The following is a 22913-nucleotide window of genomic DNA, read 5'->3' as shown; positions in this document are numbered from 1 at the left end:
TAAGATTTTACTAACACAGTATTTTATTTATATCCATAATGGCTGATTTTGAGAATAGCTTTCAAACGTCTAAATTCTAGTAACAACCATCACAGCAGGGATACAGAGAGCTACACACACTGAGACTTTTCAACCTCACTAATCTGGTGGTAGACCTCCTAACACAGTCTGCACTCCCAAAAGCTAAGGGTCATGGGGGGGGGGAATATTCCATGTTGTGATATCACTGGAAACAGATAAAATTCAGCACCCTCTTCAGTGCAGAATTATACTGGAGTGGGATCTAAAGAGGCTGAATTCAGTGCAACGCTGATTTACAAGTACCCAGTCCTAAAAGGTTGCTGCTTACCAATAATTTAAGCAATTTAATGATAAAATAAAGGGATTTGCATTGATTTTACATTTAGGCTGAGCTCGGAGAGCTCCAAACAACACTTTTACTTATGGTTTAACTTCCTTTAACAACAAAAAGAAAGCCTGCTAATGTTTTATTGCAAACTCCATTTTTAGCACTGTCCATTCGCCACTGGATTTTTGGAAGTTATTTCCACAGTTTGCTATCCCCTAAGTAACCTTTGTCAAAAATTCAGTATTGAACTTTATAATGAAGGCTGAGGCAGAGATAACATGAAAAGACATTTCTTAGCACATTAATTCTTTCAAGCAAGCAATGGCTTGAACTTTCATGTACAGACAGATAAGAGTGGTCCCAAATGAGTGACAATGCTGGTGATTAGTGAGCCCATTGCCTGCAACAGGCATTCTGCTAGGAAATCCAATCCCTGGAATAAAAGATGCCATTGCCTTCTTTAGATTCCCATGCTTGCAAGGCTTTTCGGTTAAGATTTAACAAGAGATTCCAGACCTTGAAACTCACCCACAAATCTATGTTAAATTTTACAAGAGGCTTCATTTTGCTTTCATCATCAATACAGTCAAAACACTAGAACAGCAAAATTGAAATAAAGAAATATGCCATTTTACAAGTCTAAAACCCTTTTTTAAAATCGGATTTAATTTCTACCTATTTGCGAACTACAGGAGTCTGAATATTAGGACGTCAGCAGTATCACCAAGTGGAAATCCTTGTGGCACGTACAACTCTAGTCAAGCTATTACACTTTTAATAGGTTTTCAATAAAAACAGCCAATACTTGCTTACTAAACAAAACTGAAGTTGGGCATCTGCATGTGAAGAAATCATACTGCAGGATATTCTCTCAAAAATTGGCATCTTGTCGCTAACTGGCAATAGTTTCACGTGGTAACAGTCTCAACAATCATGTTTTTTCTGAAATGTTACGTCCGAGACCAAATTAAAAATAAAAATTAAGTTACATGGTTATTTAATGCAACTAGAAATATGCCACAAAATTATTTTTACAATACACTTCTGGAGTAACTCCTAGGTGAAGCTTTTTTATACACATATACAAAATTTAGACAGCAATATACACATAAATCACAGTGAGGATGCTGGTTAAGTTCACCATCTGTAGTGTAGATACAAAAATGCAAAGCAGCCTTCGAAGAGAACAATGCTACACAGCAAGCAGAGCTGGCCTCTTAAACAGCAAAACACCAAAAGGTCCCCAAAAATGGGATGCAGTGCAGGAAAAGCAGCATGCGCTTTTATACAAATAGCAGTTTATGGCTAATGGTCGACATAACTGTAGTAACAGAGACTCTTGAGCGGCTGTGCATAGTTAAAATTCCTATGTCATTTGTTTCTCTTTATACCACTCCACAATTCATCCAGCAACACTGGCCCTGCAAGAAAGAAAGCCACAATAAAATAAAAAAACCTTTTACACAGAAAAAAAGAAAAGTCTGGAATGAACAGCATCTGGACAGTAAGCTATGGTACAATAGATTGTAGCTTTTCATGCAAATACATACATGCTCCATCTTCATCATAATTGCTGAGGTCAAGATTAATGGTTCGGCTGAACTCCAGAACATTGCACCATTGGTCCTTGTTGATGACCTTGTATTTAGATTGCTGATTAAAACAAGAGGAGCAGTTACTGAAATCAGAAATGCCTGATTTTTAAACTACTGTATATTGTTTGGCTTTGTGGTCACTTCAAAGATTCAAAATGCCTTTTGGATGAAACGGTTGGCACTCAAGGATGTTACAAAAGCCCATTTTAAGAGTATAACAAGCAAGCTTAATACACTGGAACCTAAGTACCATAGCTGTAATGTGGTGTCAGGAATAACACTCCTCAAAAATCAGATATCAGAAAAGAAAACATTATTTGGAAAAAATCTTTGTCACTCTCAAAGACTATGCATGACACACAGCTATTATTTTGTAGAGCTAAAAATGAACTGTGTGCTAGTGAGCTTTTGCCTGATTTCGGAAAAGTTACAGGGAATATTTTTACCTTTTTATTGAGAGTATGTCTGTCTATGGGTGTGCAATGGCACTGCTGAACATCAAAAGGGGTGATAAAGTAAACATCTTAATAATTACATCATACTTCGGAAAGTTACAATACTAGATGTCCAAAGCAGTTTGTGTACACCATCAGTCATTCTTACCCTGCAAGGTAAGTCACTCTTGCCCACTTATTAAAGAAGGGCCAACAGAGGCCGACTCAAACTCAAAAGTTAGGAATAGGAATAGGAATAGGAATAATTATTATTGGCCAAGTACATTTTCCAACATACAGTACTTGGAATTTGTTTTGGCTACATTGCAATGTAACATACAGACACTGTTCCTCTCACAATACAAAGAAGCAAAGAAACCCCACCCATAATTTACCCCCCCCTTCAGCTATACAACTACGAATTTAACAATTTAATGGCAAAAGGGAAAAAAACTATTCTTGTGCCTGGCCGATTTTGTATATGAAGTCCTGTAGCGACGTGCAGATGGAAGTAAATCAAGCAGATGATGACCGGGATGTAAAGGATCTGCTACAATTCTCTCTGCTCTCTTCCTAACTCGGGTAGCATAAATTGTCTCTATTGAAGGCAAGCTAACACCAATTACCCTTTTCTGCAATTCTGACAACTTCAGTTGTATCAGAAATCACACACACACACACCACACACACACAAAATTGCCCGTAAGCTTACTTGCAAAACAACTCAAATATGCAACTCAGGTAGTAAAACTTTTCAACTATCTGCTAATTCCTACTTTTAACTCTTGGTACAGCATCTTTTAAAAACACTATAAACATAAAAAGGTGTTTCTACTTGTACCTCTAGGAACTGATGAAATACTGGAAAGAGAGGCCATGTTTTTCCTAAGAGAAGTCCTAACATACACTTGGCAGTGTTTATATCTAGACTTCGCTGGTCCTTTTCCTGTCAAAGAGAGAAAAATTAAGCAAGGTTTATGTGCAATGTCTCCATTTGAACTAGTAACCATGTCAGTTTATGCTTTACAAAATGTAACTATACAGTCGTACCTCGTGTTACGAACGCTGCGTGTTGCGTTCGTCACAGGTTACGAACGCACCCGAACCCGGAAGTACTGGAACGAGTTACTTCCAAGTTTGGCAGTTCGCGCATGTGCAGACACGCAAATGACATCACGCACATGCACAGAAGTGCAGAATCACATTGCGCACATGTGCAACGCGATGCTTCAGGTTGCGGACCTTTCAGGTTACGAACAGGGCTCCGGAACGGATCCCGTTCGTAACCAGAGGTACCACTGTATTTCAATTACCGGTATCTTCATTTGGTTCCCTTTTGCTTTTTATTTGTTTAAATACACACAGTGAGCCAGACCTCCTGGGGAGCTGCTGTCAGCATTTAATGCATATATCTATTCTGTCTGCAAATCAGAGCATCAACTTCCTAACCTGGGTAGCCAATTAAACAATGTATACACCTTCGATTAGTTATTATTTTGGAGTACTGTCCACTGCATAATGGTACATTCCTATTCCTCTCCTGCAAAGTTCAGCAATTACTGAACCTTTGCTCGGCATTTCTCGGTGTCTGGGAGCTTAAGAAGGGTCAATATGTTGGGACTCCAGCCCCGTCAGCCTCAGACAGTTTAGTCAATGGTCATGAATCATACATTCCTGAATTGCAGGGGCTTGGACCAGATGATCCTCAGGGTCCCTTCCAACTCTGCAATTCTCCGATTCTATACTCTGCTTCAAACTACATATAGAGGGCCACATGTTCCCTATCCTTGTCATCAGCCCTTCTAACAATGCTGATGTGCCTCTGCTTCTACAGAGAATAATGGTCTATTCCAGATGCCCTCTAGCAGTAGCAAAGGTCTGGAATGTGGAAATAGTTTGAGTCCACTGGGTTCTCATTTTTGGACTGTAAAATGGATTGAGCCAATGCGGTAGTTAAGAGGAAAACTGACTACAGGAACGACTCTTGACCAGCTGTACTATTCCTGGGGAAAACCAGGCAAGGGAGATTTATGATGGGTTTGGGTGGTCTGCTACTCTGAAAAAACGCAGATTTCATAACTAAGAGCTCTAGAAAGAAAACAAATATGCTTAGGCATCAAACTGGGAACCCATAAAAATTAACACAAGAGCCAAGAGCGGTAACACCGATTTGGAAATGATTCAAATGAGTGACTTGGCAGATTAATATAAAACTGCAAAATACAAAAGGAATTTTGCACACTGAAGGAAACTTGGCTGGCTTAGTGGAAATCATTAACATGGGTGTATAAACGTCTCTTCATGAAAGAAACCATACAATAATTCATAAAAATGGGGTGATCAGAATGTGAACTCCAGGCTACTCACACGTGCAAAGTCAAATGCATATCTGTAAATAAGTTTAAAATTTGTAGGCTCATTTAATAAAGATCTCAAATAATCCAAAGAATTTCTTAGCTTCTCTGTTGTATCACATCTGTAAAAATAAAAATAAAATACCAATTTAAATTCAGCACTGCTAACCATCAAGCTATTTTATGGCCCTGAACCCAATAGTAATTTATCTTTGAATTTATAAACTGCCTTTCCAAAAAAGCAATACAAGTTACAGCAAAAATATAGTCTGTATTAAAACCTACTCTCCTGCCATAGCAGGTAAATCAATCTGTAACTGAGAACTATGATGGTTCTTTCACATACAGTTTCATAGGCATTGAGTAAAGCAGCTATGAACATTTGAAATCATTTAAGACATATATAAGTATAATTCAAGGGGCCCACAAGGCATACGGAGAATTGCTGGATTATAAGACTGCACTAGTTATATTTCTGTGCAGGGTGAAGTTAAAAGTTCACAAAATGACAACTCACCACTGCTAAATTTATTTCACATTTGCGGATGATGATAATACTTACTGCAGGGATGTCATTCCTTTTAACCATTCTTGCAACGTAAAGTAACCCATGTTCTGAGCATCCAGCTTCCAGGCTAAAACAAGCATAACTACCTGGTTTAAAAACAAAACACAAAACTTGTATTACAATTTCCTGAATTGTAATTCACCCTTATAGCCAACCCCAGCAACTTGTACTAGGCCAAAGGTGCCACCTGCTTAATCTATACCAAAGGCAATGCTCTTATAGGCCCTACTCAGCTCCTACCCCCACCCAGCTCTCTCACCCAAGAAAAACGAAAGTGATCATATATCTAACTCCTTTTAAGATAGCAAATATGTGAATGTGCAAAGGAAGAATGACACCGGAAGCAAAGAAAAGCCTCTGAGGTACAACATTTGGCAGCAGCTAAATGTTGTACAATTGCCATATTTTCAATGGAATAAACGCCAACAAGCAAGCGACGTGACAGCTCCCGCACTTCCACTTGCAAAATTTAGACAAGTGGGAAGGAGCAACTAAGCTGAAAAGAAGGGGAGAATGATCCAAGCATCTCAAAGGATTCACTGCTGAACTCCCCGAAGGAAGGAGTGAAAGAACCCTCCTCCTGTGTTTCAGAATGAGGTGTATAATAACAGCTGCTTTGTCCTAGGCCTCTGTTGCTGTTCGGAAGAAGAAGAAAGGGTTGAACACTTAGCCTGTCCCACAGGCAAAAGGCTGAGGTGCAAAGTAAGGGCAGGTCTAGGGAATCCAGACTGTACTGGGAGCCAGATAGAAAGTTCCTGGGTGCAGAATGTTGTCTAATCCTTATTTCTAAATTTGTGTCATTTGTTAAACCACTGGTCTCAACTTTTGGAGATTCATTTTCAAACCAAGGCAAAACATTTTATATTCAAAACCAAATAAGAATATAATGCACGGTGAGCTGGCCAAAGAAATAAAGGCTTCTGGAAAGTTGCCTCTTCCAACAGGAACACAACCCTTCTCTTTACTGTTAACACTGGAGATAGTTGCAATACATAAGTTGCTCATGGTCTGGAAATAACCTGAGTGAGTAAACGAATGAATGAAAAACCCAAATCCTGTATTACAAGGACTATACTTCCTCCCTTCTCATTATCTGAATGCAAACAGGCTCTCTGCCATCTGTAATAAATCTGAACGTACATTTTCTGGTTCAACCCCAATGTCCTCACAGAATTTCTCCATTCCTTCAGGACCCACAATATCATCTGTTCCTATAAGCAAATGAGATTGTGTTACTTCCATTTGTAATCACAGAACTGTAATTTTTTTAATAGACCATATATATAGGGTTGGAGACATTGCAGTGCCACAAGTATGTGACTGTTCAAATACTGCTCTACGTATGCATGTATGTATGTATGTATGTATGCTTATTTGAAAGGCTGTCTCCTACCAAGTAGTGTGTCAATCAAAATCAAGCCCTGTCCTTTCAACTTTTCAGATTTACATTCAGTAACAGAAGCAGCTAGCCAAAGGTTAATCAGGCAACATAAATTTGACTTCAGATTTGCAGCCTTGTATATCCTGTGATTAAGGGACGCAGGTGGCGCTGTGGGTTAAACCACAGAGCCTAGGGCTTGTTGATCAGGAGGTCAGTGGTTCGAATCCCTGCAACAGGGTGAGCTCCTGTTGCTCTGTCCCTGCTCCTGCCCACCTAGCAGTTCGAAAGCACGTCAAAGTGCAAGTAGATAAATAGGTACCGCTCTGGCGGGAAGGTAAATGGCGTTTCTGTGCGCTGCTCTGGTTTGCCAGAAGTGGCTTTGTCATGCTGGCCACATGACCCGGAAGCTGTACGCCAGCTTCCTCGGCCAATAACACAAGATGAGCGCCGCAACCCCAGAGTCGGACACGACTGGACCTAATGGTCAGGGGTCCCTTTACATCCTGTGATTAACCTCTTTAATGCAGCGAGTAAATGTACGGTATTTTTAAAAACCATATACAATTTAAAGCCAACATTCAAGTTGCATTGGCACTGAAAATATGTGTTCACTAACTTCTTTACTCTTTCAGGAGGCTGAGTGCATCTGAACTATGCTTTTATATTGAAATTGGAGTTGATATTTGAATATTTTTCTTGAAGTTTCAACATTATCTGGGTAACCAGCAATAAGCAATATATATATTCACTAACCTGCATATTCATAGAACCATTCTAAGCACCTCTTGCTCGAGAACATGTCATCTTCCGTCTTTATTCTAGTAGAATCATATTTTCTGTACATTCTAGTGCAGGGGAAGAGGTAAATAACGTAATATATAAATTCTATAATATATATAGATTTATATAAGAATGTATTACCAAGCTGGCCTCTTCCTCCTATCTAATCCACTAATTTTCAGAACTTTGAGGCAATTAAATTAAAAGAATCACAGAAAAATCTACAACTAAACAGAACATTCCTACAGAACAAATATGGATGCCCATATCAGAACTTAAAGCCAAAACACTTGACATGTTTGTTGAAGGAGGAAGGGCATAAGCGGAACTGATTTAACCCCACTCTCACCTCCAAAGATATTCCAAACCCCTCTGAGTTTTCAACTTTCAAGTCTTTCGTTGGGAGATATAAGGGAACACATGCAGGATTATCCTAGACTAATAGCTGATATGTACAAGTCACAGCTTTTCACATTTAGAACATCTTGTTCAAAACCGTGACCCAAAGCTTCATGTCCTTCCTCCACACAAGCAACAGGAGCAGTGAAATCTCTTGTACCACTGTCACCACTGTCCATATACATAAAGGAAAACTACAGTTTGTTGTTGCATCTAAATGGAGCCTATGTTTTTATTCTGGCCTATATGATTTCAGTGGACCGTAACTTTTCAAGAAACTGGGACGGGGTGAAGCAGAAAGAAAATAATCGGACTCATATGCAAATTCAAAATCTAGCAGTCATATTTGCATTCCATAGAACACTATCGTTTTCCATAATAATCAAATGTGGGTAAAATCTACAAATTGAATCCTTAGAAATGCTTCATCCTAAATAGTTTCCTTTGAGAGAAAGAACTGTCCCCCCACTGAGTTATTACAAAATCATGCCTCAAAGAAAATAGGCATACTAAAATAAAATAAAATAAAACCTACTACGTCCGCTTAGTAAACCAGAGTTGAGTTAAATACGAGTCCACACCTCCTGACCTGCTGCCCAAACAAAAGTAGTGACTCCTGACTCAAATAATCCAAGTAAGATCACGTACCCATCATGTCTACTTTTTTTAGCTGATAGGTCATCTCCAGCTGCAGGTCGCCTCTTTTTTCTTGGAGGCATCACTTTGCTAAAGCAGTCTGATGAACTGCACGACCTGAGACTTCCTGTGGAATAATTTAGGAAAGCAAGACAAGGGTTCAAGCAGATGCAAAGCCTCAATATAGCTCTACTGAAAAAACATATGAGGCAACAGGCACATTGAAAACACAAACTTTAAAACAACAAATCATCACATGTTAAGCAGAATAGCAGCAAAGCTGAAAGCATGCTAAATTCTCAACACTTTTAATGTGGCAAGAGATAAACAGACTGAAAATTTAAAAGCACAGGTAAATAAAATTTTAAAACGTACGGGGCAGGTATACAGCGATGTTGCAAAAGTTGGGCATCACTACTGAGAAGGCCTGGTTTATAGTCACCATGCATTACAAATCCACAGGAGGGGAACCAAAGATACCAGAGCCTTGAGGTAACCTATAAAATCCTGCACAGTTTGGGACAAGAGTACCACCAGCGCTTTGCACTAGAGTCCGTGAAACTCTTATAACAAGCAAGATATAACTTTTGTAGGTCACAAACTAACTGTTCAGTTTTTAATTACCTTACGTTTCCAAGGGGTCTTCAAAGGTACTTCCACATATAACAAATTACAGTAGTCTGTGGTGGGTGTTACTGGGATACACAGGCCAAGACTACATTTACCTACAATGGTTGCCACTTGGGGATTCAGAATAGGGGCCAGATCCAACAGCACTTCCAAACTAGGGTTCCTGATGTTAGCTGCCCATGTGGGGCAGGTTTAACCACACTTCTTCAGTCACACAGACCACTGATCTAAAGCACCCCATCTTCTGAATTTCGTTCTATTAGCCCTTATCTAGTCCATGGGTAGGCAAACTTAAGCCCGGGGGCCAGATCCGGCCCAATCACATTCTAAATCTAGCCCACAGACGGTCTGGAAATCAGCATGTATTTACATGAGTAGAATGTGTGCTTTTATTTAAAATGCATCTCTGGGTTATTTGTGGGGCATAGGAATTCATTCATTATTTTCTTCAAAATATAGTCCGGCCCTCCACAAGGTCTGAGGAACAGTGGACCAGCCCCCTGCTGAAAAAGTTTGCTGACCCCTGATCTAGTCCGTTACCAATCCCAGGCACCTATTCTGTACTTCTACCAGAATCTAATGGAAAAGAGAAATAGATCTGGGAGTATTCCTAGAGCTTACTCGTGTACAGCCACAGGAGGTGTAAAAGCATATGTGCTATTTAGAATTTAAAATTTAAAATACAAAACACATCTAGCTTTTATAAAACTGGTATAGTTGTGCAGCTACATCTTATCTTCAGGCGCAAAGTCCAAACCAAAAGTAGAATCAGCAAAGCATCCATATTCAGGCATCATCAGAACACCAGGCAGGTGGTGTTCTTATTCATTCCTAATTATTTAATTTAGCCATTTTAAAAACCAAATCCTATGCAAGCCTACTGAAAGACAGGACTTACCTCCTTTCTCTTTCCAACTTGAATGTTGCTTCATGCAGATAAGACACTTTCCCAGCTGCCCCCAGCCTTGCATCACCTCTACATCCTGCATCTACCAACTCCTGACTCATTATTAACACATACCATCCCCTCCAACATAAATAAAAGTATATAGGGAAAGGAAGGGCCAGCACACAGTTATGTTACCCTTGCCCCTGCAATGCCCTGAGCTTCAGTCTTTCCCTCCCTGTGTTCCAAAACAGTGAAAAATCATGGAAAGGCTTGAGCGCACACAACTTAACCTGTAAGCAAGCACAAGGTGCAAGAGCACCACAGAACATCTTTATTGCTTACAAGTTAAAATGAGCGCCTTAAAGGTACAATCGTAATGCTTTCTGATGCATGAGTGAATTTGCAAAATCTTAACTGACCTCTTCAGCTGAAAGGCTTTTTGATCCTAACTTTAAAATTATAATAAGCCATCTAAGTGAAGGGGCATAGTTCAGTGACAGAAGTCATGCTCTGCATAAAGAAGGTGCAAGATCTCCGCCAGATGCCTGGGAGAACCACTGCCAAACACTATCGACCCAAGGAAACCAATTGACCAGCTTAGTACAATACAGCTTAATATGCTCATAACACTCATTCACACAATCCATTTGTCTACACTGAGGCTATAAAATACAGGCATTAAGGCAATTTCCACAATCTTCCACTATAGTGGAAGCACCTTCCACTATAAAAGGTGCTATTCTGAGATGTCACATTTTAAAATTCAACAAAGTTTTACAAAGTAACTTTCCCCCCAAAGATTTGTTGGTTTTTTTTGGAAAAGGGGTTGCTAGGAATGGCCAACTCTTGAACCTGAATACTTACATAGCCTAGCAAATCTTACAGGCTAACTGACTGTCCCTCGTTTTTAATGGTAAAGCCCCTTCCTTGTTGGTGTTAATTTCTACTGTCAGGAAAGTTTCCCCTATACCTAAGATTCCTAAAACACACCACAGTATAATTTATATAAAGCTCTCTACCTGTTTGGTGATCGTCTTGACCAACGTCTTCTGTCAAATTCTGTAAAATATTAAATCAATGCAGTTAACTAGGAGTTTAGCTATTTTCAAATAGCACCAGCTATCCAATTTCTTCTTACCATTTCCCATGCTTTTCTAAATTTACCCCAATGGCAAATTTTAGATTTTAAAATTCTCAGGGATGGGAATGGATTTGAGGAGATGCAGGGTGCAAGGAGAATTTCTACTATGGAAATCCTCATACGTGACATTGGATGTCATCCCAGAGTTTCACTGCAGAATGGGTTTGAGAGTGACTTGGATTTGGACACTAGTAACAGTTAAACCAGAGCCTAAGGCTTGCCGATCAGAAGGTCAGCGGTTTGAATCCCTGCAACGGGGTGAGCTCCCGTTGCTCGGTCCCTGCTCCTGCCCACCTAGCAGTTCGAAAGCACAAAGTGCAAGTAGATAAATAGGTACTGCTTCGGCAGGAAGGTAAACGGCGTTTCCGTGCGCTGCTCTGGTTCGCCAGAAGCGGCTTAGTCATGCTGGCCACATGACCCAGAAGGTGTACGCCAGCTCCCTCGGCCAGTAAAGCGAGATGAGCGCCGCAATGGCAGAGTCATCTGCGAATGGACCTAATGTTCAAGGGTCCCTTTTACCTTTAACTCTATCAAGAAGGAATGAGTTATAAAGCAATTAAAGCAAACATGAGTGACTGGTTGCCAGAGCAGAGTTGAGACTGTAAAGTCCCATAGCTTTCTGAGCCTGCAATACAGTCGTACCTTGGAAGTCGAATGGAATCCGTTCCGGAAGTCCATTCGACTTCCAAAACGTTTGAAAACCAAATTGTGGCTTCCGATTGGCTGCAGGAAGCTCCAAGGTATGGCTGTAATGGGAAAAGGGGGAGTTGCTGGAAACAGACAACAGAGCAAAAACCAAGACACAAAGGGAATATACAACTCCACCGTGAGTTAAGAAAGTATAGCACTTTTGAATGGTCCATCACCTCTGCAAATACTGTAACTTAAGAGAAAGCTTTCAGCAAGTTTTAGAAGCTGCAGCAGCACTGGTTTAGGTAGACTCGGGTCAAAGGTTGAGGGCTAATCAATCTATTGCCACATGAGTAAAAGGAGCAAGTGTGCAACAAAGATGAGCATGCTGCCTCGATCACCTTGGCACATGCTACCCCTCACCTGCACAATTACTCTGAGAAGATAAAGAAGACACACCTCATCTTACTCATGAGGAAAGGGGAGGATGTGCATGCCACAGGATTCTGCAGCCATTAGGTGAAGGTCATCTGAAATAAAATCCATGGTGCATCTAGCAATGTGGTCAGTAGGAAATTTGAGTGGGGAGAAGGCTTCATCTTCCCTACTTGTGGAGTTGTGCTTTGAATAAAGTCTCCATTCCTTGTCCTTTGTACAAATTTCAGGAATTAGTCTTTCCATTGTGTTGAAAAGATTCCTAGGGTTTATATCAAGAAGCTGTCATGGGTTCCTCTCCAAATGCTGAGTATACATTTTCAATAATTTTTTGCATGCCTACTTGACATACGTCTAAGCCAGCTCTGGATAATCATGTCAGGACACTTTCTAATCAGACAAAACTATGTAAGTAGTAGATTTTAAAAATGCAATGATTACCAGCCTATTAAGAGTGTGGTAAATCTTATGAATATTTGCCAGTGTTGATAGATGAGAGTTCAGCTGAAAATCTAGAGAGAAATAAAAACATTTTTTTCTCATTTTGGTTATGTCACCTTTTAGAATGCTCAATAAATACATTTCAAAAGTACTGCAGATAAAGCTAAAAGTCTTAATTTTGAACTGCCTTTCTCCTGTCATAAAATACAGTATATAGGTATATATGGCTTTTTTTAACTCCTCCATTAAATGATGTATCTGAATGTTATTTGAGTCCCCTATCTTCTTCTGCAATAGTAATACTACATCTCAAACCAGTGTTCAAAATTCACCAGGCGCGTTTTGCACCTGGCTAGCGGCCACTTGCGACCAAGTGATGATGCCTGGGTGCCAGGATGGTGCCTGACGCCTCCACCGTCTGGAGCTGCATGCCTTGGGATCACTGGATCTTGACTGATTTTACACATTAATACTCCATCCTGTAGAATTCTATCAGTTATATTTTATCTGCACAATCAGAATGAATTTCAAGAACCAAAACGTCGTATTGATCCAATCAAGGCAAGTGAAACTACTATGAGCATTGCCTGCAATACCACTGTAACCATTTACAACACAGATTTGCCCCAATCTAATTGACTTCGTGGTGACAAATGTCTCTAGGAATGTGTAGAGGCAAGTCATCTGAAGGTGTCACCTTAAAAGTTTTATAGTAATGTGATGCATCTGACGATAGTCCTTTCTGGCAGAGCAGCACTACGGAATGTCTTGCAGCAGGAAAAAATTCTGACTTGCTTAAGAGCAGCCACACTGCCTTTTTCACAGGATTGTATAACTAATTTATTTTAATATTAGCTTTTGGTCAGATCAGTATTATTACTTTTTACATTGGAACATAATCTCACACAACCCACAGCCGCCGAAAAAGCTATTGCATTATACAGTTGTACCTTGGTTCTTGAACGCCTTGGTACTCATATGTTTTGGCTCCCAAATGCCGCAAACCTGCAAATAAGTGTTCCAGTTTGCGAGCGTTTTTTGGAAGCCGAACATCTGACATGGGTCCCAATTGAGTGCAGGAAGCTCCTGCAGCCAATCGGAAGCCGTGCCTTGGTTTTCGAAAGTTTTTGGAAGTCGAACGAATTTCCGGAATGGATTGCATTCGAGAACCAAGGTATGAATATTTCACTTGGCTTGCTTCAACTCTCAAAACATACAAAATGTAGAACGTGGTGGGAAAAAGTTTTCCAGCTTCAGTAGCATAAAGTTATTCTTAGCTCTGCAAAACGTATCTGGAATAAAAGGTTTGCTATGTATCCATATGAATTTGAACACCCATCTAGCCCATATATGCATTTAGGCTAGAATTGAGTTAGAATGCTCAATCAAATTATTGCTGATGTCACAAAAGACATGCTATAAGGTTCTAAACTGATGTATAGAAGCAGTGGTGTCTTTCATCGTGAACAACTTGAGCCTAGTATGGCTCTATGAGTAAAAAGCGACAGTTTATACAAGTCATATCCATAGATACCAGGAGTTGTGCATTGTTAGACACTGGGTAATTCTTTGAACCAAAGAAACATCATAATCAGAGGGGAGGTGTCCTCATCTAGCAGCTCTTTGATATCCTAATCTTTGTCTCTTGTGAATTGCTTTGTTCCAGTTGGGAAGATATTTCTACAACCCTCCCATTATTCTATTAAAGGTAAACTAACAAAACATAGCAACGCATTACTAATTTTATACCATATTGTTTCTCAAATAAGTTGGTTCCTTGATGTGCTCATTCTTGAAGACAATGGGCTGTATCCAACTAAGTTTTACTCAGAGTAGACACAATAAAATTAATGGACCCAAAACAAAACAAAACAAAAAAATTCAATCCAGTAGCACCTTAGAGACCAAACAAGTTTGTTCTTGGTATGAGCTTTCGTGTGCATGCACACTTCTTCAGATTCGTGCATGCACACGAAAGCTCATACCAAGAAGAAACTTGTTTGGTCTCTAAGGTGCTACTGGAAGGAATTTTTTAATTTTTAATTTTGTTTTGACTATGGCAGACCAACATGGCTACCTACCTGTTAATGGACCCAAGTTAGTTATGAATTCTACGATTCTATGATTTCATGGTGACGTATTTTAGTTCAAAATCAACACTGCCTAATTTAAGAACTGGAGTAAGCATAACAGATATTTTCAAGATGAGAGAATCTGAAACTTCACAAGGAAGTTGTAGAATGCAACTATAAAATAAGCTCAAATCATTCATGTGACAAAGCACCTATGCTACATTTCAATTGAGTCCCCACAAGGGGCTGCCTTTGAAGACTGTTCAGAAACATTAACTGATTAAAAATATTCTTCCAGTAGCACCTTAGAGACCCAACTAAGTTTGTTCTTGGTATGAGCTTTCGTGTGCATGCACACTTCAGCTCATACCAAGAACAAACTTAAGTTGGTCTCTAAGGTGCTACTGGAAGAATTTTTTTATTTTGTTTTGACTATGGCACGGCTACCTACCTGTAACTGTGATTAAAAATATAACCACCAAATGATTACCTGGATCAGGTTAGATTGTAGCATTTTTGTATTAAGCCATCTTCACTGTCTGAGGTGTGAAAGGGGAAAGCAGGAATTTTCTATGTGCCACCAAAGCTTATGAATGCTCCCTGAAGGGGAGATCTGCCTAGCCCTACTTGTGTTCCAGTGGGTAGTGAGAACCCTTTTATTCAAATAAACCTTTGGCTCTTTTTTATTAAAGTATTTTAAAGGCTGAGTTGTGTGGTCAGTTTTAACTTGAAGCTTTCATTTTACAGAATTTTTAGATGTAAAAGCAACAATTTTATTACAGTTAAAAGCCATCAGTACATCTCTAGAGGTTTTTAGGTTTTTATTTATTGTGTTTATTGTAATTGGTTTAATATTTCTATTGTCTGTAAATGGCTTTGAGTTATTTGTATGAGTAAAGCAACTAATATATACAAATAATAAAAGTGGCAGCAACATGATGTGACAGAGTTTACCATGTCAGGCCTACTACTTATATCACAAAACAGCGTAAGAAAAAAAACATGAACTTAAAACACTTCAGCTTTCCGCAAAAAGAATGTATTTCCCATTCTCTTCCTGATGCTCATAATGTTCCTCCTATGTTCCACAGTTGGGGATTCAACACATGAAGTTACTGACATTTTAAATATGAAACCTGAAGTAATTTTTCAAAGCTCACATGAGTGTTTCCAAAAGTTACATAAGTGGAAGACTACTCGGGGCATTGCTTCCCCTTTGCTCCCTACTGCAGACCCCCTAAGCCCCCTAAAGTCTCTCAGAATGTTAGAGTAGCTTTAGGTAAGGTCTGGAATATGGCAGGAAGGGGGACTCTTGCACAAGCTGTCTCTTCGTTATTTTCAGAGAGCTGTCCTGCAGGCCTCCTAACTCCTGCACAGTGGCGTACCATGGGTTGCTAGTGCCCAGGACCGCGCCAAGGGGACATGGGAGGGAAACAGACGGAGTACGCTTGCACATTCAACTGCCTAACAGCATCCGTGCCACCCAGGAGATTGCAGTTGCAGATATAAGAAGAGAAGAGCCGGTCAGTTGTCTGGAGAGGCCACTTCCTTGTTCGCATCGAGAAGCGTTTTCAATGGAGCCCAGTGACAGAAGCATGCAGCTGCATTGAAGCAGCACCAGGTGTTGCAATATTGTGCCCCTAACAATTTTGTGCCTGGGGAAGCTGCCCCTGTGCCCCCCCTCCCTGCATGCTACACTACTAATCCTGCAAGAAACCTTTTATGGTACAGGGGGCTTAAGTGGGGAGAAAGGGGGCAAGAAACTTCACTAGTGCCTTCCTGAGCATGGAATTTTTGGGCACAACTTGCAGTATTTCAAAATTCAAATTTAAAAGAATAGAATACAATAGAAAACAATGATACATTGTTGTTGGTTTTTTTTTAAAAAAGTTTACTTGAATGTGACAGAAACTGATTCAATAGCTGCTATTTTCTTAAAGTTCTCTTTACTAACTTTCCAAATATATGGGGTTCTAAATTTCTATTACAGTGGGACCTTAAGGATCAAACCCCTAATACAAAACAATCAATTACTTAAAATCAATTTCCTCCCAAGTTCAATGGGACATCCTTCCTTCCATGTACGCTTGAGAGAATATACATGTTTTCTTGAAACTAAGCGCCTCTAACTTCCATAGAACTTACTCTCCAATAACTGCTTATAAGATGACAAGCCCAAGAAGCCTTTGGCAGTATCTTCAAAGAACATGCTGGGAATTTAAGAGAGTCAATTCCAACCAAACATGTTTAGACTACTTTGTTTTAGACTACGGTACAAGATTGCTCCCCTTCTTCCAGATAAAGTTTGTGATACAGTCACACCTCGGTTCCTGAACGTCTGTTATCGTACGTTTCGGCTCCCGAATGCCAAAAACCCGGAAGTAAATGCTCCGGTTTTTGAACGTTTTTGAAACCAGAACATCTGACGTGGCTTCCCCTTGAGTGCAAGAAGCTCTTGCAACCAATCGGAAGCCGCGTCTTGGTTGTTGAACGTTTCGGAAGTTGAACAGTCTTCCGGAACGGAATACGTTCGACAACCAAGGTTTGACTGTACTTGTTTCAAGCCTGACTTGGTTGGAAACAAGCAAGAAGGAGGACCTCTGAAGCCATGATGCTGCATGTATAAAATTTCCCTCACAACCATTTCCACATGTACAAATATTCCCCTTATTGTTGAGCAAGGGTTTTGAGGAAAAGGGATCTAGTTTAACATAAAGACAAGGGATCTAGTTTTACATAAAAGAGTGAAATTATACAAATACATATCTGAGTATTCACAGAAAGAATGAGGAATGATTAACACTATCACATGAGCTTCAGAATCAGCTGTCTGTACTAGAAATTGGAATATTTCGAAGTCCTTCAACCTCTCCTACCTTAGACACAATCAGGAACGTATTTCAACAGTTTGAAAAAAGGGGTGAAAGAGAATTTTATTTCTGAGAAATTCAGCAATTTAGACTTCATGGGCCAAAGAATATCTAATATGAATGAAAAGTGTGAATAAGATACTTCACAACCTGAACACTGCATGTGCAGCACTAGAACAGAAAATTTTTGTATCTCTATCTGAAAAAAATCACTGAGTGATAAGTCTGAAAGTACAGCTTAAGAGTTACTTTACAAAAAAACATTTTTGTTCATCTTTCAAGTAAAACTAAATTAAAGGCTTCTAAAATATCAGAAGAGGGAGGTGCTTTAGAGAAAACACTGACACCAAATCCTCTTGCTAGGCCAGCAATTACAGTTCTTTGGTTTATAATATTCCTAAACATGTTTACTCAGAAGCATCTTCTAGTGAATTCAACTAGGCTTACATATACTTCCATGTACATAGGCCTGCGCCCCAATTTATATGTGGGGTGATCCTCACCGAACTCAATGAGGTTTGCCTCTTAGTAGATATGTACAGGTCTGTAGTGTAAAACTGTTAAGCTTTTAAAATGACTGAGTTAGCAAAAAGGGCACTGAAGAATTATGGCTTTCTTGCCCATGGACACTGTCCAGTCTAAAAATACTTTGCTTGTTATGCTAAATATGTAGCTTCAGTAGCTGTTAAAACAAAAACCTGAGGTGGCTTCTTCCACTTCTGCCAGAAGGCATAGGAGATTGACTATGATTATGCTTTTATGTTATTTATAATTTTGGCTTAACTGTACAGTTCTGAAAAGCATGTGGGAATACTGAAAATGTGTAACACTTATAAAAGGTATAAAAATAATGGAGGGCATCACAAAAGCTTTTTACAAAGCTATTCCTCAGGAACCAGAACAGATCTGGGAAATGTATTTTGAAAAGCTTGCTTTATTTTCGCTTTTAAGTAAACTAATCTAAACTAAGCTTTCATCATACAGCAGATTTTAAAAGAAATTTAGCTTCAATTTCATATAAGTAGTAAGATGCATTATGGACTGGAGCATTTATTATCAGCCTTACTACCAAAAAGTAGGAAAAAACTTCAGGAAGACAACAAGCAACTCCAGCAAGACTGTTATGTTCCATATTACCTTTGGAAAGAAAGAGTTTAGGTTCCAAAAATCATTCATATAATTTAACCTTTACACAAAATTCAACTGTGCCTGAACATTATGCCAGCTAAATCTGCTTTAACTCGCTGCCTTTGTTTGCCTTAGTGATTTTGGGGATGGGCGTTCTCCTGAAGAACTGTGAGCGATATTTTAAGACTGGGTTGTGTTGGATCATGAAGGGGATACAGCAATGGGAGACTTTAAATAAAAACTAAAAAAAATAAAAAATGAATGAAAGAAAGAAAGAAAGAAAGAAAGAAAGACTGGTCTATAACAATCTACAAAAGCAATCAACTGTTAAAGAGACAGATAAATTATTTGTCTCCAGGAAACAATACTTTGCAGCAATGTGAATTGTGCAGATCAGCTGCAAGAACAAATTTACTTGAAGAAAGTTAGTGGCTTTAACAGAACCGCCTTCCAAAGCAACATGTTTAGGAAGAGGGCCAAGGGCTGCTTCACCGCCACCCCCACCACTTCTCCAGAATGCAGACAATGACAATCTGTCAATAGGGAACTTTGCCCAGTGCAGGCAAAACACTGGAGAAATAGAGACGTTTGGACAAGTTAGAGCAAAAGATCATCGAGATGCAAGGGACTGGCCCTTCTGCTCCTCCAATGCCGCTTATTTCTTCCCCAAGGGAGCAGGTAGCCACACACACATCTCTCCAAGCCCCAGCCCCCGATTCCCTAAGCATGCACGACCCATCAGGAGAGAATCCACGCCCCCCTGGCCAACCTACCTACTCTTTCCCACAGGACAGGGAGTTCTGGGTCGCTCTCAGGCTGCAACCCACTGACCCAAAAAGAGGGGTGAGTGGAGGACGAGGAGGAGGAGGAGGAGGAAAGTAGGGGGTGGACAAGGAGAGGAGAAAGACCGTTGGCAGCGCGCTTGGCTCTGGGAGTTGTAGTGCGCAGTTCGCGTCGTGCAGCGCCGCGGCCAGGAGGCGAGGACTCCAACTCCCACAATGCAACGCGGGATAAAGAGAAGGGGAGAGAAGGGGTGGGGGAGGGGGCGCTTGCTCCTTCTGCCCCCTTTCACAACGCCCCCCTCCCCAAGAAGCAGGCCCCTCCGCTCCTCCTCCTCCTCTCTTTCGGTCCGAGCGGGGAGGGGGCGGCTGAGGGGAGACCACCGGGCGCGGAGAACAATCGCTGTCCGGAAGAACGAACTGCGTCACAGCCATTTCCTCCCCCCTCCCCGTATGTCCCCCCCGCCGCCGCCCGTTAGATTCCCTTCCTTTTCCCCCTCACCCTTTAAACGCGCCCCCCCCCGTGAGAACATACCCCTCACGCAACCGTCGCTCAGCGGTCGCCTAGCAACCCCCCCCCCGCGGTCCACTCACCGAGCGAAACCTCCCCGCTACTTACTGACAGCGGCGGCATCCGAGTGCATTTTTGTGCAGCGCCGGCACACGCGCTGCCCCCGAGCGGGCGGTCCGACCGGCCTCCTCACTCGCTACTCCGTGCGTCTCTCCCCGAAGGCAAGAGGCCCCGCCCTCTCGCCCCGCCCACGCCCACACCCCATTGGCTGGCGGTCTCCTCGCTCACGGCCGCCGACGCCGTGCCGATGGGCCGACCCGCTTGCCACTCCGGCCCGGCCCGGCGTTGCGCCCCCTGACGGCTCCGCCCAACCCCGGCCGCCGCGCCTTCCCATTGGCTGACGTGTCTGCAAAAGAGCCGCGCCCGCCTCTCTGCTGCTATTGGGCTGCCGCCGCCGCCCCTGGACAAGTGCGGAGGACGAGCCTCCGGTTCTGATTGGGTGGGACGGGCCCACAGGCCGCGCCTACATCGCGAATTGATTGCCTGAGCGGAGTGGAACGCGAGCCATAGATGGCATGGGAAGTTTGGGGAGTAGCTTCTGGCTGTCATGGTTGAGGATGGTTTGGGGGCTTTAGAATAAGACATAGCTGTCAACCTTTCCCTTTTCTTGCGAGGAATCCTATTCGGAATAAGGGATTTACCTTTAAAAAAAAAAGGAAAAAGTTGACAGCTATGGAATAAGAAGAGATGCTGCATCAGAATGTGGATAAAGGGCTTGAAGCCTTATAAAGCCTTTTTTTAAAAAACGCATTTGTGGTAACTCATTTTTGTGAAATCATTTTGAATTGCATTCTTTTTCTAATAATAATCAGTGCTTTTTTAAAAAAAATGTTTAGGGGTACTCTCATTTCCCCACTCATATTGAAATACTGTCCCTCAATGAGGCCAAACTTAGTTTCACAAAATGTTTAGGGGTATGTGTACCTCTGTTTCCCCCCAGGAAAAAGCACTGTTGATGATGATGATGATAGACTTAATAAAGGAAAGGAAAACAGACATTAACAATCCCAAGTGTTGTGCGTGAATGTCAAGGGCCAGTGCTACATGACCTGCAGATGGCACTCATGGCATTTGCCATTGAAACTGATGAAAGGAACATTGCGCCATGCCACACACGCACACACACACACATACAGTGCCTTTGTTAGAGCAACTTCATTCTGAGTACGATTAAACAAGCTTTCAAAATTCACAGATCCTTTCACCAGGGTTGAAAGCAGGCCATTTGCGGCCTATGCACAAAGAAAGGTCACACCCGCAGTCATACCTCGGGTTGCGAACGCTGCGGGTTGCGTGTTTTCAGGTTGAGGACCGTGCTGAACTCAGAAGTACCGGAATGGGTTACTTCCGGGTTTCGGCGCTCACACATGCGCAGAAGCACAAAATGACGTCACACACATGCACAGAAGCACCGAATCGCATCACACGCGTGCACAGACGCGGCACTGCGGGTTGTGAACGTGCCTCCTGTACGGATCACGTTCACAGCCTGAGGTATGACTGTATATATTTGATTTATAAGTTCCATAATAAAAGTAGCTTTTGATAAAACACTGTGCAAAATATTATCCCTCAGTCCTTTGTTTTAATTTTTTTCTCATTATTCATTCTCTCTCTCTGAAATAACTTCTGGTTGTGTTTATGTTTTATGTCTGAAAGCATGCGAATAAGGTTATTAGTGTAACAAATAATTGCAGCTTTACCTTCTGACTCTCACAGGGGTAAAATGTGCTGGCAATTTCAAAACAAAACAAAACAAGGATTTCTCTCTAATCTTTGTAACTTCTGCTGAGAACTAAAAGTATCCTGTTATTCAAACAAATGAGATTTTGTGTGAGTTGGCTTTCAACATATCCCTTAGCACAATAGCAGCAAAATGCAATACCTGCAACAGATATGTGCAGGACACCTCTACTATTCAGTATATGTTTTCAGAGTCCCAAAGTTGTAAAAAGTCCAACAACTCCATTTAGGATACTTGCAGGGACAATAAATACTTAGGATGAGAACTAATGACTGCTGTGGGTAGGGCAATGTCATACCAAGTGCACCAATACTGCAAATGGATGGAGCAAAGGTTTAGAATGTACGACGCAGTCAGAACAAAAAAGACCTCCAGTAGCTGTACTGGGACAGAAAATGCCATTTTAGGACAGGGACTAAAGAGTGACTGAATAGTTGAGTTTGGGAAGCAATTTCCAGATGACCGTTGCCAGCTGGAGAAGCTTCAGAAGATGTTTTGAAGTTGCATGCCATAGCACCAATTCCATGTTTTAACAAGCATAAACAGAGTAAAATAGGCAACACAGTATATGTACTGTCCAACTTACAGTAGGGAGTTATAAAGAGAGCTGGCCCTACTTGCACCCACTCCTAGGAAACTAGAGGCTTACTATGATCTAGCTTTCAAAGTATGCAGCAAGTTTCTAAGCAGCACAGAGATGCATTGTCTCCACTATTCATTAGGACCATACTTCTGATATATACTTGGCCCCTAGTGGACAAACTGATGCATTGCACTAAAGGCTGGCCTGGCAATAAATTGAAGACAGTGGTACCTTGGTTTAAGAACAGTCCGGTTTAAGAACGATTCGGTTTACAAACTCCACAAAACCGGAAATAGTGTCCCGGTTTGAGAACTTTACCTCAGTCTAAGAACAGAATCCGAACGGTGGAAGGGAACCGGTGGCGGAAGGCCTCATTAGGGAAACGCGCCTCAGTTTAAGAACAGTTTTGGTTTAAGAATGGGCTTCCGAATCGGATTAAATTTGTAAACCAAGGTACCACTGTACAGTATAGGAAATTCTCTTCTACAAATATATGTTGGTAAT

At 41.2% G+C, this 22913-nt stretch overlaps 1 protein-coding gene across 1 annotated transcript; it reads right to left on the bottom strand.

Annotated features, from left to right (window-relative positions):
• DCUN1D4 (defective in cullin neddylation 1 domain containing 4) lies at positions 1-20269 on the bottom strand. The gene is given in 12 exon segments (XM_033159767.1): positions 1-1750; positions 1753-1770; positions 1900-2002; positions 3220-3324; positions 4746-4854; positions 5295-5386; positions 6441-6511; positions 7435-7526; positions 8509-8623; positions 11035-11074; positions 12663-12733; positions 20131-20269. Coding segments are annotated over 12 exon segments (876 nt in total). The 5' UTR covers positions 20156-20269; the 3' UTR covers positions 1-1715.
• Between the last annotated feature and the right edge of the window lie 2644 nt (positions 20270-22913).

Source organism: Lacerta agilis, chromosome 9 (genome assembly GCF_009819535.1).
Source record: "Lacerta agilis isolate rLacAgi1 chromosome 9, rLacAgi1.pri, whole genome shotgun sequence".
Taxonomy (NCBI): domain Eukaryota; kingdom Metazoa; phylum Chordata; class Lepidosauria; order Squamata; family Lacertidae; genus Lacerta; species Lacerta agilis.
Note: the sequence above shows the minus strand (reverse complement) of the source record. Positions and strands in the feature narration are given on the sequence as shown.